Here is a 16,040-nt window from a genome sequence, read left to right as displayed (position 1 = left end):
AGGTCTGTCCAGTAAATTCGGCGTGGTGAGAGGATAACAGACTTATATTTGACAAATTATGAAATTGGCACTAAAGGTCTATATAGCATTATATATATACTCCTTAGCATTCTTCAACAATTGAAGAATTGTACATTATAGGCATTATATTGCTGGTGAACTTTGCCCAATATTGGATCAATTGTGGTTTTCTGATAATTCAAGGTGGGCCTGGCCTAAACACAGTCAGGTGGAACAAACGTGTGTATTGGCTTGGTCTTTTATTATACTCGAAACTCTTTTTCCTGGCACCTCAATAGTGGAACAAGAGTTTCTGCCCACTTTCAGAATACCTCTGAAAACCTACCTTTTGACAGAGAATAAAAAATACTTTCACTGCCACCACCTCTGTTATCTGCTGTAAACTGTGCTTATTTTGTTAATTATGTAAGGTGATCTTTGCTGCACTGACTTCTGCCAATTGATTGATTCATTGATTAAAATGCACTCACTTCTAAGCTGTGTGGTTGTTTCGCCTAGATTTCTTAAAATGTGTGCACTTACTGTAAGTTATTCTGGGTAAGAGTATCAGCTGAAGGACCAAAATGTAAAATGAGTCTGGCTTCACACAATTGCCAAGAGAACTAAATTGAGAAATCATGTAGGCCCAAAAAAAACAACTAAATTAAACAAGAATAATGGAATTAACAAAGAAAACATTAATAGAATGATAGAAGAAAGATTTAGAGGAGTACTTTAAACAAAAGTGTGTGAAATTAGTTACTCAGCTCAATCATTAGTTGTGGCAAATGTATCATAAAACCCGATACATCGCCAACCACTCTAATAGTATGTCTCTGAACAAAGTTAAGCCTTGTGTCAGGTCTTCAAATTAGATTGATTCAGTCAAATTAGCCATTAAAATATAGGAACACATTTTAAGTATTTTTATGTGTTAATGTATTTTACAATGTTCATGCAAACTTTCACTTTTTACTTTAAACTAGCTTGATCTCTTTCGTATACCATTTGGCAACACACAGGTAATTACATGCTAATATCCTAGCTAACATAAACATAGGTCTCGCCTACTATGTAATTAGGAACTATACTACTAGCTAGGATTCCACAACGGAAGACATTTCTCACGGACACGTGTGTGCCTTGTTTATTGTCGGCGTAGCTAACTAAATTAAGAAACAGCAAGAGATAATGTAAATAACCCTGCTATTTCTTTGAGGAAACTGACTTCGATTACGTCGGTGTTTCAATATGCATTTGCAGATCTTATGGAGATCCACGGCTGCGGCCGTGGCTGCTAGGAGAATGCGGAATATTTTGGGTCCTGTCCTGGGCAAAGGCGGCTGGACATGGAACACTCATGAGGTCAAACTACTAAACACTTCGGCAGGTGAATAACCGTCCTTCCTAACTGTTGTGACCCTATCCGGTTAGCTATTTTATTGAGACTGCAAATTCACATTCGTTGTTTTACATAGTTAAACTACTCTGTGTGTGCTGATGTAAAAGGATAGCAGTTTTGAGTGGATAACTGCTGTAACTGTCATGTTATGTTCAGTATAGCTCGTACATATCGATAGATATTAACTATTAGATTACAAGTATTCTGCAACTACTTTAAACTAAGTTACAAGGTCATGTTTGACTTAAAATGCTAAACAATTTTTTGTATCTATAATTACTAGCTAGCTACTCCCATTGGTTAGCTATCTATGTCCACATTACATTTATTACTGTATACTTCTGTTAACACAAATGTTTTCTTCTGTATGTAAGGTGGTGACACAGTGAAGATAGGGGATATCTCCTACCAGCTGAAAACACCTAGGCAACCAGAACTAGTGCCCATCAATCACAGTATGTAGCACCAGTCATCTGCTTTACTTGTAATGCAATGTACTGCATTTTTGCTTGTGTGTGTGTGCGTGTACTAAAGAGAACATGTCAGAGACATTGCATTTGTCGTTGCTTCCCCTTCCTTTTCCATGATAGTGTTAAAGAACCTGCCTCAGACTGTTATCCAGCACCTGCGTTGGATCATGCAGAAGGACCTGTTGGGGCAGGACATTTTCCTAATCGGACCCCCTGGACCCTTACGACGATCCATTGCTATGCAGTACCTGGTAAGCACACACACATCACTGGTTCCCCGAGTGGCTTCACGTCCATGCTTGAAGCCTATCTAAACCCTGGCTGGTGTTGTATGGAAGTGAAGTTACTATTGCCATTATGTAATGTGTGATAAAATGTGATGACCTTTTGAACCGTTAGCATTATTAAACACGTGAGAACATTGTTGAGTGATCAGGCGTTAGAACATATGATGTTGCCCTTTCTGAGGGGTGAGAAAGTATTCTAAAGTGTTGGGTAGACTTCTCTTATTTGGGCTGACTTCTATAGTGTTGTACTGACTTCGCTGATTTGTTCGGAAGTGTTATAAAGATTAGGGTTGACTTCTCGTATTGGTTAGGTAATGTTCTAACGTTCTGTGGCCTCTGATTGGATAGGAGCTGACCAAGAGAGAGGTGGAATATGTAGCTCTGTCCAGAGACACCACAGAGACAGACCTAAAACAGCGGAGAGAGATACGATCTGGGACAGCATTCTACATTGACCAGGTTTGTACAGCGTTTGTGGTTGTTACGGCAGTCCATCTGTCCACCTAGGAGTTGATACATCAGTTGTTGGACCTGTGAATTAATTATATGCATTTTGAGATTTGTTTAACTGTTGTACCTAATCAAAAACATCAGCTGATTATATTTCAATTATAAAGAAATTAAATGTAATCATACAATCTAAATCCTTAAACAAATGTTTCTGACTCTAATTTGACTATCATGGATGGTCAGTCATTGTATCCATAGCTCTTTATATGAATTTTTGAGTGTTTTCATTTCTCCAGCCCAATCCTTTTCCGCAGTTTGCTTCTTTAAGGCTCTTTCTCAACAAATAAATAGGACTTAATACACATTAGTTGTTTAGGATGCTGTTCTCATTGATTGCAAAATATTGTTGTCCTTTTGGAACATGTTTAATTGCTAGACTAATAATGCAATTTCTTTTGCATGTGAAAATAGGCGTTTTTTGACAGTTAAAAGGTATTCTCTGGGTAACGTGGTATCGACAGGTTCCTAGTATGTGAACGCATGCATTCATTTAGGCAGGTTGCTAGTATGTGAATGCATACATACATGTAGACAGGTTGCTAGTATGCGAATGCATACATACATTTAGACAGGTTGCTAGTATGTGAATGCAAACATACATTTAGGCAGGTTCCTAGTATGTGAATGCATACATATATTTAGACAGGTTGCTAATATGTGAATGCATACATACATGTAGACAGGTTGCTAGTATGTGAATGCATACATACATTTAGGCAGGTTGCTAGTATGTGAATGCATTCATACATTTAGACAGGTTCCTAGTATGTGAATGCATACATACATTTAGACAAGTTGCTAGTATGTGAATGCATACATACATGTAGACAGGTTCCTAGTATGTGAATGCATACATACATTTAGAAAGGTTCCTAGTATGTGAATGCATACATACATGTAGACAGGTTCCTAGTATGTGAATGCGTACATACATTTAGACAGGTTCCTAGTATGTGAATGCGTACATACATTTAGACAGGTTCCTAGTATGTGAATGCGTACATACATTTAGACAGGTTCCTAGTATGTGAATGCGTACATACATTTAGACAGGTTCCTAGTATGTGAATGCGTATATACATTTAGACAGGTTCCTAGTATGTGAATGCATACATACATGTAGACAGGTTCCTAGTATGTGAATGCATACATACATGTAGACAGGTTCCTAGTATGTGAATGCGTACATACATTTAGACAGGTTCCTAGTATGTGAATGCGTACATACATGTAGACAGGTTCCTAGTATGTGAATGCGTACATACATTTAGACAGGTTCCTAGTATGTGAATGCGTACATACATTTAGACAGGTTCCTAGTATGTGAATGCGTACATACATTTAGACAGGTTCCTAGTATGTGAATGCGTACATACATTTAGACAGGTTCCTAGTATGTGAATGCATACATACATGTAGACAGGTTCCTAGTATGTGAATGCGTACATACATTTAGACAGGTTCCTAGTATGTGAATGCGTACATACATTTAGACAGGTTCCTAGTATGTGAATGCGTACATACATTTAGACAGGTTCCTAGTATGTGAATGCGTACATACATGTAGACAGGTTCCTAGTATGTGAATGCGTACATACATGTAGACAGGTTCCTAGTATGTGAATGCGTACATACATTTAGACAGGTTCCTAGTATGTGAATTCGTACATACATGTAGACAGGTTCCTAGTATGTGAATGCGTACATACATTTAGACAGGTTCCTAGTATGTGAATGCGTACATACATGTAGACAGGTTCCTAGTATGTGAATGCATACATACATTTAGACAGGTTCCTAGTATGTGAATGCGTACATACATGTAGACAGGTTCCTAGTATGTGAATGCGTACATACATGTAGACAGGTTCCTAGTATGTGAATCTACGTCAGTTCAGTAGAGTCTGTTTTTTGTCAACGTGACGACCTGTGCTACATGACGACATGTCATTTACGCTTCCCCACTTATTACCAATGCTGAAAACTATTGTATGCAGCAATAATTGAAAAACAGAGACATTTTATATTGACTTCTCTGGCAAAAGCTCTGGTGGACCTAACTGCAGTCTGCGTGCCAATCGCACGCTCACTCAGAACATGAGACGTCTGTGGCATTGTTGCACTGTGTAAAAAAAAAACTTGAGGCCAACATTATGTTTGTGTGTTTTTTGTGTATTTTGCTATTCCTTGGACCTGCATTGTTCCTGCGCTACTCATACATATCGACTACCCCTTAAAGATCCACTGCTCTCTAAAGATGTTGAGGAATGGAGAGAGTTTAGAAGAGTTACAGATCAGTGGCTCTGTGTGGGGAGGCAGATACCTGGGTTAGGGTTAGTGTTGGACCAGTCTCCGAAAGGTCAAAGAAATTTGAATACCCGACCCCGCTTGGTAAAAAATGTCTTGCTGCTCCTTGAAAAAAGCACTTAAAGATGCTACCCAGGACCTTTCTGAATAACAAAATATTTTTTTCTAAACCCTCATCGATAGATGTGTAATATGTTGTTTATATGCGCATAATCTGTGAGTAGAATCATAACCCCGTATCATTTTACTGTCATACCTCACTCACCAATGAAATTCCTAGTCTGAAAGCAGATTACCATAGGCTTTATACGTCTATGTTTTAAGACGGGGGCACTCTGCAGCGATTGTAGGCCTTGGGTCGGTTTGCGTTTGCCTTACTTCCGATCGCTAACTCACCTCACGCTGTGTTTAGTTGTCCACCCACAGCTAGCGGTTAGCCTTTAGTGATTGGCTTGTGAAAAACCGCTAGACGCTAATCGCGACCTCTGGGACAATCAGAAAACATACGGAGGAACCACTAGTAATAGTCAACAAGGGCGTTAAGGGAGGGGGACAGATCGCGTGTACGTGCACACACCTCCAGGAGACTCATAATGACACGTAAGTATAGTGTAGCTTAGCTTCCTCCATTAGTTACACATATTTAAATAAACAACCAAATCACTGCATTTATCAAATGTTCTGATTGTCCGTTTAATTTCATCAGACTATTATTGCAGCTGTCTCTGTCTGCGTTCCAAACATTCCTCGTTAAGGTATGCTACATTGATTTAGCATTATGGAATTTGTTTTGAATTACTACAGGCAGGCTTCGGAGATACCTCTGTCTCTTTGATTAATGGTTATAAGGGTGTGCAGGTCTATGCTAATTGTCAACATCGTATCCTTTCAGTAATATAAAAACAACCTTTGTCATTACTGTGTCATCTCCAGGCTCTTTGAACAACCTCCTGCCCCTGAGATTGACCCAACTTGCATGGGTGTTAGGCACATTTATCATTTAGTGCATCAAAATTGGAATTGTCATTGTAATTCAAACAAAAGATTACAATGCAGCTGGTGAATAAAGGCTGTCAACCAAGTAAGATGATGACTCAACTTGATTGACAGGAGGAGAACACATCCACTGGCCTTTACTCTGCCTAGAGACCATTGGATAGGTCACCATGGAGACAAGGTGTTGATAGAAGTGAGTCCCCAAGGGAGAAGCCCTCAGATTACCACCTGTGATGGCAATTTCATCGATCAGAACTCTTAAAGGAGTAAGGACAGGGACAAAATTCAAAATTGGCATAATTAAGTTTATTTGCAAATAGAGAGACGCCCTGCCATAATGTTTACTGTTGTGTTGACCTAAAGGAGCCAACTGACCTTACTACCCCCCAAGGACCACATTCCTAAGAAACAAAGGACTGGCACCCTTCTTGGTCTAGGCAGGAGAACAGATGGTCAAAGTACCTAGTGGTGTTCTGATATTATACAGACGTGTGTCACAATCAAAGTAAAGATTTACATACCAGGCAATAGAAAGACAGACATTTCTCAAATGTACCTTAGTTAAATATTTCCATAACACACCCTCCACCTGGGGGCTACATTTAACGTGATGGATCCTTATGTATATGTTCTAATGCATAGACCCTGAATGATGGATCCTAATATATATGTTCTAATGTGTAGATTCTGAATGATGGATCCTGATATATATGTTCTAATGTGTAGATTCTGAATGATGGATCCTAATATAAATGTTCTAATGTGTAGATTCTGAATGATGGATCCTGATATATATGTTATAGTGTGTAGATTCTGAATGATGGATCCTAATATATATGTTCTAATGTGTAGATTCTGAATGATGGATCCTAATATATATGTTCTAATGTGTAGATTCTGAATGATGGATCCTAATATATATGTTCTAATGTGTAGATTCTGAATGATGGATCCTAATATATATGTTCTAATGTGTAGATTCTGAATGATGGATCCTGATATATATGTTCTAGTGTGTAGATTCTGAATGATGGATCCTAATATATATGTTCTAATGTGTAGATTCTGAATGATGGATCCTAATATATATGTTCTAATGTGTAGATTCTGAATGATGGATCCTAATATATATGTTCTAATGTATAGATCCTGAATGGTGGTTCCTAAGTTATATACTGTAATATATAGATCCTAAATGATGGATTCTAATATATCTCAAAATGGATCCTATGTTACAGATACTAAATTATCTTTTTGTAAATGATGGAAACTAAGTCATGAGTCCTAGGAACGTTCAGTTTGGGGAAGCATCGTCCATCATGCACTACGATGGCAAATGTAGGTCAAAGACAAATGAATCATTTACTGGAAAGACCAAATGATCCTGCAACGTTGCTTTGACCTGCTCTCTTTACTGCACTTCCTCCACCAACATCTCCCCCACTTTCTCGTCCTCCTGTCTCCTCCTGTCTCCTCCTGCATCCTGCATCCTCCCTCCTCCTCCTCTTCTTCCTCCACCTCCTCCACTGAAATCAGAGGAATCAGGTCACTAGAGGCTGGACGGGGTTAGTGTCTGTCTCTCCTCCTTCACTCCCCCACAGGCCATCATTCGTCCACCAAAGACAAAACAGGTGTCCATTGTTCCCATGGCAACAGGTGCTTTATAGCTGTACCCAGGGATTGAGCTAATTGGTGTCAAAGTTTTTTCTTTACAAATGTCAGTTACTTTAGAAATGGCTGTTTTTGCTAGATTTGTTAGTTTCGTGTGTGTGTGTGTGTTCATGTACTTGTGTGTGTGTGTGAAAGAGAATGGAGATGTATTGAACTGGTTTTCTGTGAAAATATGCTCCATTACTATCGAAGTGAGGACCGTTCTGAATTTTAAACAAAGTTACTGAGAATATTTTTGGAGAACTGTTTTGGTCATTTTGTTTTTAGGTTTGGGATATGTTTAGGGTTAACATTTGGGTTTGATTTAAGTTTAGTCATGGCGGGTTGTATTATTGGTATTTAGTTGGTGTATAGGGAAAAGAGTTGTGTTAATGGTAACATTACTTGTCCTCACTTTTATAGTAAAATTTAGAATGTGTGTGTGTGTGTGTGTTAACTGGTGCACTAGAACATTCCTGTGGGCCTTGAGCTCATTTGAAGACCTACATTCATGCTCACTGGGTTAGTCCCACTGCTCTCTCCTCTCTTCTCTTCCCAGTGCTTTTCCCAGATTGCTTTATTTCCATCCTATATCATAATAAGTTCCTTATAGGATGTTGCATCTTTATCTCATCATATTGAAGGCAATGCCATGTTACGTCTATATCTTAGCATGTAGAAGTCAGTGCCAGGTTACATCTTTATTTAATCGTTGTGAAGGCAGTGCCATTTTAAACCATTATTTCATCATATTGAAGGCAGTGCTGTGTTACATTTTTATCTCATAGTGTTGAAGGCAGTTCCATTTTAAACCATTATCTCATCATGTTGAAGGCTGTGCCATTTTAAACCATTATCTCATCATATTGAAGGCAGTGCTATGTTACATTTTTATTTCATCGTGTTGAAGGCAGTGTCCTGTTACATTTTTATCTCATCGTGTTGAAGGCAGTTCCATTTTAAACCATTATCTCATCATGTTGAAGGCTGTGCCATTTTAAACCATTATCTCATCATGTTGAAGGCAGTGTCAAGTTACATTTTCATCTCATCGTGTTGAAGGCTGTGCAATTTTAAACCATTACCTCATCATGTTGAAGGCAGTGCCATGTTACATTTATATCTCATCATGTTGAAGGCAGTGCCATGTTACATCTTTATTTCATCATGTTGAAGGCAGTGCCTTGTTACATCTTTATTTCATCATGTTGAAGGCAGTGCCATGTTACATTTATATCTCATCATGTTGAAGGCGGTGCCATGTTACATCTTTATTTCATCATGTTGAAGGCAGTGCCTTGTTACATCTTTATTTCATCATGTTGAAGGCAGTGCCTTGTTACATCTAGATCTCCTCATGTTGAAGGCGGTGCCATGTTACATCTTTATCTCATGTTGAAGGCAGTGCCGTGTTACATCTTTATATCATCATGTTGAAGGCAGTGCCATGTTACATCTTTATATCATCATGTTGAAGGCAGTGCCATGTTACATCTACATCTCATCATGTTGAAGGCGGTGCCATGTTACATCTACATCTCATCATGTTGAAGGCGGTGCCATGTTATATCTTCATCTCATGTTGAAGACAGTGCCATGTTACATCTACATCTCATCATGTTGAAGGTGGTGCCATGTTACATCTTTATATCATCATGTTGAAGGCAGTGCCATGTTACATCTACATCTCATCATGTTGAAGGCAGTGCCATGTTACATCTTCATCTCATGTTGAAGACAGTGCCATGTTACATCTTTATCTCATGTTGAAGGCAGTGCCGTGTTATCTTTAGACATATAGCCTTTTAAAATGTAAATGCAGTAATTTAAATTGTAATTTTCAAACAAAAAGTGTATTTATTTTGATTTTACAACAATGTTTTGATGTTAACATCAGGATTTTTAATTAACATCCACCCTACCGGTCAGTTACGCCATAATATACCCTCTAATTCAACGTCCTTGTGGCTAGTTGAGGTTTAATATAGGCAAGGCCACGTCTGGAAATACTTATTGCCCTTTAAGACCAGGTCCAATGCTGATTGTATTAGCCCTCATTCAACCCGGTAGGCTATTCGGTCCGCAAATTGGCTCAATTACAATGATTGGAATCTCACCTTTGCTTGATTCAATAATGACAGTTGGACCAATGACATCACTGGCTTTGTTCATCAGCCCATGCTATTGTAGGGGTCTGTTCCTTCTTGGTCTTTGTTTCTAGTTTTTTGCTCAGTTTTTTCCCCCCTTATTTGACAACATTGTCAATCTTGTTGATTGTATATCTTTGTTCTACTTTCTAGGTTCTGTATTTCTATGCTCAATTTGGTTTTTCATTTGGTTTGATCGCTTTCACCTGCTGCTCTGTAGCGCACCCTATTTATTCAGTGAATTTTCTTGTTTTTCGTCTTGAGGTATTGTTTTATGTCTACACAACATTCTAAGACTTTGATTCTAAGTATTGTGATCGCTTCTAGCCCGTTTTGACCTACCTGAATATTACTTGTCCGAGTCCTTGCCTGTACCTTTGCTCCGTTTCTTGAGGGTTTTTTGGCCTTGATTACCAGCCTGACCACAACTCTGATTATTACCTAGCTGTTGTGTACTCTTGCCTTTTGATATCCTGGTTCTGACCTCTACCTGTCTGACATGTGAGTTTGCCTTCGGTCCTCTGCAGAATAAATAAAAACTCTCGGCCTAAGGAACCGTTCTCCTGCCTAACCGGGTGGTGTTCTGACAGCTATGGCATGACAACAGGAATGGTGGAGGGCCTGAGATTGAACATTGGCATTTGCGCTGGCTCTCAAACTTTTTGGGGCTCGGAATGCCTGGTTAGCGAATTCATCAGGGACCCCTTCATAAGCAGAGTGAGATGAAAGTAGTGTTTAAGTCGAGTTCTGCTAAGAACTTGGCAGTGGATGAACTGGCCAAGTATTTGGCCCTGGGAAGACGTCAGAGTGGCCCAGCATATGTCAGGAGACATTTAAGCAGTTTTCAAGCAGATGTCATGCAGTTATTCCACAGAAAGAAACCAATTCATGTTTATGTTTTTGCATGTTTGTGGTGACACGCTTTGTGACCCTAATTCCAAGTCAGCCACAGGGCCTGCTGTATCTAGATCGCTTCCTCACAGTTCTCTGGCTTCCAGACCATATCTACAGCCAGCACAGGTGCTCTGTGAAGTTCTTCTCATAAAAAGCCAAGAGCAAGTATTTCAAGGGATATTTGTCTTCCTTTTCTAACCATATTGTCCTCTCCTGTAGCACACTGACAAACACTGAACACACACGCACGCCAGCACAAGCTACTTGTGGTCTTGAGTTCTGTCCTTCCATCCTCCTCTCACCATCCTGCATCACTCTGTGTTTCTAACCATTATCTGATGACAGTGTCCTCTGGGCTGAAAATGGACCATGGAGTTTATATATAGAGTCATCTGCTTCCAGCTTTAGTTTTTATGAGTGCTCTTCCCACAGAGCCAGGCTGTGTATTTACATGTTAACCTAATTACATGGCAACATTGTTCTGTGGTCGGCCCAGACGGCTACAGTTTCTTGCCTTTAACGTCAGAGCTGTTTGATTTGTCCACACACGCTTGTTCACTCATTCACTCAATAAGGCACTCATTCTCTCTGTCTCCCTCATTCATTCTCTCTCTCTCAGACACTCACACTCACAGAGCTAACCCAATAGCATCATCACATGTTTGGGTAGGGAAGGAAATAGCCTCCATTAAAATACCGAGACTGTTTTCAGTCATCTTTCTTTTTTCACTTACTTGCTCGCATGCACGCCCACACTCACTCACCCACACACACACACACGTGATTTTTTTTTTCTTCCAAACCCAATAACCTTATCACACATTTGGTTAAAGAGGGAAAAAAAGACAGTGTTAAAATAGCCAGTGTTTTGATACAGAAGGATATTCTCAGGAAAACCTTATGGTAGGTCTATATTTTACTGGGGCGCCGGTTAGTTAAACAGGAAAAAAGTATGAAAGTCAAGGTAGTTCAAAAAAGGTTGCAGAGTTAGTAGGTGCCTATACAGACTTAAGTTAGCAGAACAAATTACCATGAAGTCAGTACTGTTTTATGTAAAAAAAAAAAAAAAAGAAATCTGATAAAATATACTTATGTCAACATTTTTATGCTTTTTACATTTAATAGAGAAGTGGTACTCAATCCTCTCCTGGAGACACACAGCCATCTCATGGTTTTGTTGTCGCCCTGAACTTGCACACCTGAATCAAGCAGCCAAGGGCTCGATATCTAGTCGCCTAGTTGATTCGGGTGTGCCAGCTCTGAGATACATCTGATACATGGAACTGATTGGATTCCCCAGGAGAGGTTTGAGGACCACTGCAATAGAGACATAGAGATAGATAGAGCTTATTCCTTGCGTGAAATGTCAACTACATTTGGTCTTTGGCCACGCGCAGCAGTCGTTTTGGGTCAAAATGAGAATAGAAGCATAGCAGAACCACATAACCGTTTGTTTCATGGAATTTCCCACACATTATGGGTCATAATTTGATTTGAACATGTTAATTTCCTGCTTAACACAATGTTTGTGCCATCATTGAAATCAAGCTGCATTATTCTTAAATACAGCTTCAACCAATTAAATGTTTAAAATAGGTACTTTTGTAGAGGTCCTTGTTTGTGGTCCTTGGGCATCGAGGTCAGTTACCTTGATGCTCATTAGTTCCTGATCATTGTGTAATTTTCTGAAAGCCAGTTCATTTCTGTATGTAGCACAGCCTGGACACAATGTGGGATTATGAATAAAGATGTGTTGTATTGCAGTGTCCATTGAACATGTGACGTATTATCATAATACTAACGGATATTGGCATCCTTGGTTAATATGAGGAAACTATTGTTTATCAGCTTGGTCATGCAAATCTTACATTTCATTTAGGTAAAATGTATCTAAATGTTTTCTTCTTATGGAGACTTCACCGTTACTGTCATTTCGTACTTTCTGCACTTATACAGCCTTTTTTCACTTATTTACCAAGGATGTCAATAAGACACTGTGTGTTGAAAGAACTTTTTTTAGGCCTAAAGCCTATACACTATATGGCCAAAGATATGTAGATACCCAACCATCATACCTGTACGAGCTTGTTGGACATCCCATTCCAAAACCATGGGTATTAATATGAAATTGCCCTAAGATTTTCCACACGACTTCATTCAGCTTAAAGAGCATTTGTGAGTTCAAGCACTGATGTTGGATGTGAAGGTTCTGTGCAGGCCACTCAAGTTCCTCCACACCAACCTTGTCGAACCATGTCTTTATGGACCCGCTATATGAACTGGGGCACAGTCATGCTGGAACAGGAAAGGGCCTTCCCCGAAACTGTTGCCACAAAGTTGGAAGCACCCCATTGTAGGGTTTGGTACCATTTGCATTTAAACCAATACCGGTTCCGGTACCTGGAATTCGGTACCTTTTTCCGGTACTTTTGTAGTGCTAATGTTAGCTGCGGTTGCTGTGGGTGACTTGGCTTTCATCGAATATACGGTACACGCTTCAGCTTTAAGAAATATTTTGTGTTTAACCAAGTGTTTCTTCAGGTAAAACGTGTTGGCATGGCCAGCTTTGCATTTCGCATCACAAATATTGCAGCGAGCGTTGTCTGCGTCTAATTGTGTAACTACATTTCGGACCGCTTTCAGCTCACCATTGCCCTGATTCTGTTGGTGTTGAACATTGAACAAGCTGCAGGGGTGAGGTAATCTTGCTCTCTTAGCGTCATTCTTGTAGTCTGGCTCTCTCTCTTTCTCTCTACTCTCTCAAATAGATGCGCTCTCAGATGCCGAAAGTTGGCACCAATTGATTTTACGTGAATTGGTACTCGGTAGTACTGACGTAATTCAGTCGGTACCCAACCCTACCCAATTGTGTAAAATGTCTTTGTATAATGTAGCATTAAGATGAACATTCACTGGAACTAAGGTGCCTAGGCCAAACCCTGAAACACAGCCCCAGACCATTATCCCTCCTCCACCAAAGTTTACAGTAGGCACTTTTCATTTCACTAGGCATCATTCTCCTGGCATCCACCACACCCAGATTCATCCATCAGACTGCCAGATAGTGAAGCGTGATTCATCACTCCAGAGAACATGTTTCCATTGCTCCAGTGGCACTCGAGCCAACTCTTGGCATTGCACGTGTTGATTTGAGGTTTGCATACAGTTGCCCATTCATGGAAACTTTTATAGAAATATGTTAACCCATTTTGTGAAGTCTTCCAGATGCAGTTTGGAACTCTGTGGTGAGTGAGGCAACAGATGAGAAGCAATTTGTGTGCGCTATGCCCTTCAGCCCTCGGCGACCCTGCTCTGTGAGTTTGTGTGGTCCACCACTTCATGGCTGGGCAGTTGTTGCTCCTGGACTCTTCCTCTTCACAATTATAGCACTTACAGTTGACCGGGGGCAGATCTAGTAGGGCAGAAATTTCACAAACTGACTTGTGGCAAAGGTGGCATCCTATGACAGTGCCACGTTTAAAGTCATTGAGCTCCTCAGTACAACCCATTGTACTGCCAATGTTTGTCTATGGAGATTTCATGGCTATGTGGTGGATTTTATGCACCTTTGAGCAATGGGTGTGGCTGCAACACCTGAACTCAGTAATTAGTGGGGGAGTCCCCATACTTTTGGCTATGTAGTGTATGTTGCTGTGTCTGGTGAGCCTTTGTGTAGTGTCTGAATAAACAGTGTCTAATGGATATGTTATGTATAAATACAGCTGAATTACAGCTTCTGTCAAATATGTTATGTATAACCCCGTTTCGAAAAAACGTTGGGATGCTGTGTAAAATGCAAACAAAAACAGAATGCAATGATGTGCAAATAATTTATCCCTATATTTAATACATTTAAAATAGTACAAAGATAACATATCAAAAGTTGAAACTGAGAATTGTTATTGTTTTTGGAAAAATACATGCTCATTTTTAATTTGATGCCAGCAACACATTTCAATAAAGTTGGTATAGGGGCATGTTTACCACTGTGTTGCATTTACCAGTTGTGTTACAGTGTCTGTCGGATTTGTTAGGTATAAATACAGTTGTGTTACAGTGTCTGTCGGATATGTTATGTATAAATACAGTTGTGTTACAGTGTGCAGTCCGGGCGGCCACAGAGGGTAGGATCCTCGTTCTAGAGGGCCTGGAGAAGGCAGAAAGGAATGTTCTCCCGGTTCTAAACAACCTGCTGGAGAACCGAGAGATGCAACTAGAGGACGGACGCTTCCTGATGTCTTACCAGCGTTACGACAAACTATTGACGGTGAGAACAGGTCCTCTGTGTGTGTATGTGTGTGTGAGCTGTGAGCTTCAGGTATGTGTGAACTGTGCATGTGCCTGTGTTCGATGTGTACATGTGTGGGTTTGAGGTGTGTGTGTATAAAGGACCTAGTTGTGCATATATATGAGGTGTTTGTTTATGTATATGAAGATTTTTGCCTTGTTCACTACAGGAGCACACCAAAGAGGAGTTGGATGCGTGGAAGATTGTGCGTGTGAGTGAGGACTTCCGGGTCATCGCCCTTGGACTTCCTGTCCCTCGGTACAAGGGTAACCCCCTGGATCCACCCCTTCGGTCCCGCTTTCAGGCCAGAGATGTCTACTACCTACCCTTCAAGGTAGGGGCAACGATCCTCAGTCCGGAGCCCGATCCTAGAGGCTGTGTGTATGACCAATGAGGGTAACTGGTAGATTTTTAGTGTCTGCTTATGCCGTATTTGCCTCTCTCTCTCAGGACCAGTTGGAACTTCTGTACAACACTGGACCCAACGTGCCTGCTGAGAGGTAAAAATATTAATTTGCTGTATTACCATTCAACAATATTTTTTGCTATTCGAATAGTTCCATATTGCGGTGATTGTTGTCTTTTGATTGACGTCTAACTACTATCCACAATTCCGCGATAGCACTAGTGAGTGCGTGCACGCACGCACACACAACAATGCTAATACTGTACAGTGTACCAGTGTAATAATAGAGTTGTATAGGCTAATACGCGTACCGTGTTGTATCTGTGTTACAGGGTGTCCCAGCTGCTTTCGTTTGCCACCACCCTCTGTTCTCTAGAGTCGTCCAATCTGGGACTTCCTGACTTCCCTGTAGACAACCTCCCACCTGCTATCACAGTACTGGTAAGGGGTTGGGGGACTGGTCTTCCAATATTCTCTGTGGACAATCTGCGCTCTGCACTTTTTCTATTGAGACTAACCCTCATGCCAGGGTATTTTAAGTTCATTTTAAAAAGTATTTATTTGTACTATTCTTATTATCTTTGTCATGGTAACAGGCCTAATGCACCTTGGGGTTTGTAGTGTATGGCCAATATACTGTTACACTGAAACCCAATTTTCATACCTGTGGTATATGGTCTGGT

At 40.2% G+C, this 16,040-nt stretch overlaps 1 protein-coding gene across 8 annotated transcripts in view; it reads left to right on the top strand.

Moving 5' to 3' along the window:
- The window catches only part of vwa8 (von Willebrand factor A domain containing 8), an 85,492-nt gene that overhangs the window by 1,347 nt on the left and 68,105 nt on the right, over nucleotides 1–16,040 (top strand). For 4 of the 8 annotated variants that reach the window (XM_029115854.2, XM_029115855.2, XM_029115856.2 and 1 more), the window contains exons 1-8: nucleotides 1,126–1,390; nucleotides 1,777–1,857; nucleotides 1,993–2,123; nucleotides 2,508–2,618; nucleotides 14,763–14,930; nucleotides 15,121–15,285; nucleotides 15,402–15,451; nucleotides 15,690–15,798. In XM_029115854.2, the coding sequence (XP_028971687.2) occupies nucleotides 1,252–1,390; nucleotides 1,777–1,857; nucleotides 1,993–2,123; nucleotides 2,508–2,618; nucleotides 14,763–14,930; nucleotides 15,121–15,285; nucleotides 15,402–15,451; nucleotides 15,690–15,798 (954 nt within the window). In that variant the 5' untranslated portion in view covers nucleotides 1,126–1,251. Of the gene's footprint in view, nucleotides 1–1,125; nucleotides 1,391–1,776; nucleotides 1,858–1,992; nucleotides 2,124–2,507; nucleotides 2,619–14,751; nucleotides 14,931–15,120; nucleotides 15,286–15,401; nucleotides 15,452–15,689; nucleotides 15,799–16,040 lie in introns of those variants that run through there. The other 4 variants (XM_034288982.1, XM_029115857.2, XM_034288983.1 and 1 more) reach the window with 2 other exon arrangements.

This window comes from Esox lucius, chromosome 20 (genome assembly GCF_011004845.1).
Source record: "Esox lucius isolate fEsoLuc1 chromosome 20, fEsoLuc1.pri, whole genome shotgun sequence".
NCBI lineage: Eukaryota > Metazoa > Chordata > Actinopteri > Esociformes > Esocidae > Esox > Esox lucius.
The sequence above is the reverse complement of the archived record's forward strand: the minus strand, read 5'-3'. Positions and strand labels throughout refer to the sequence as shown.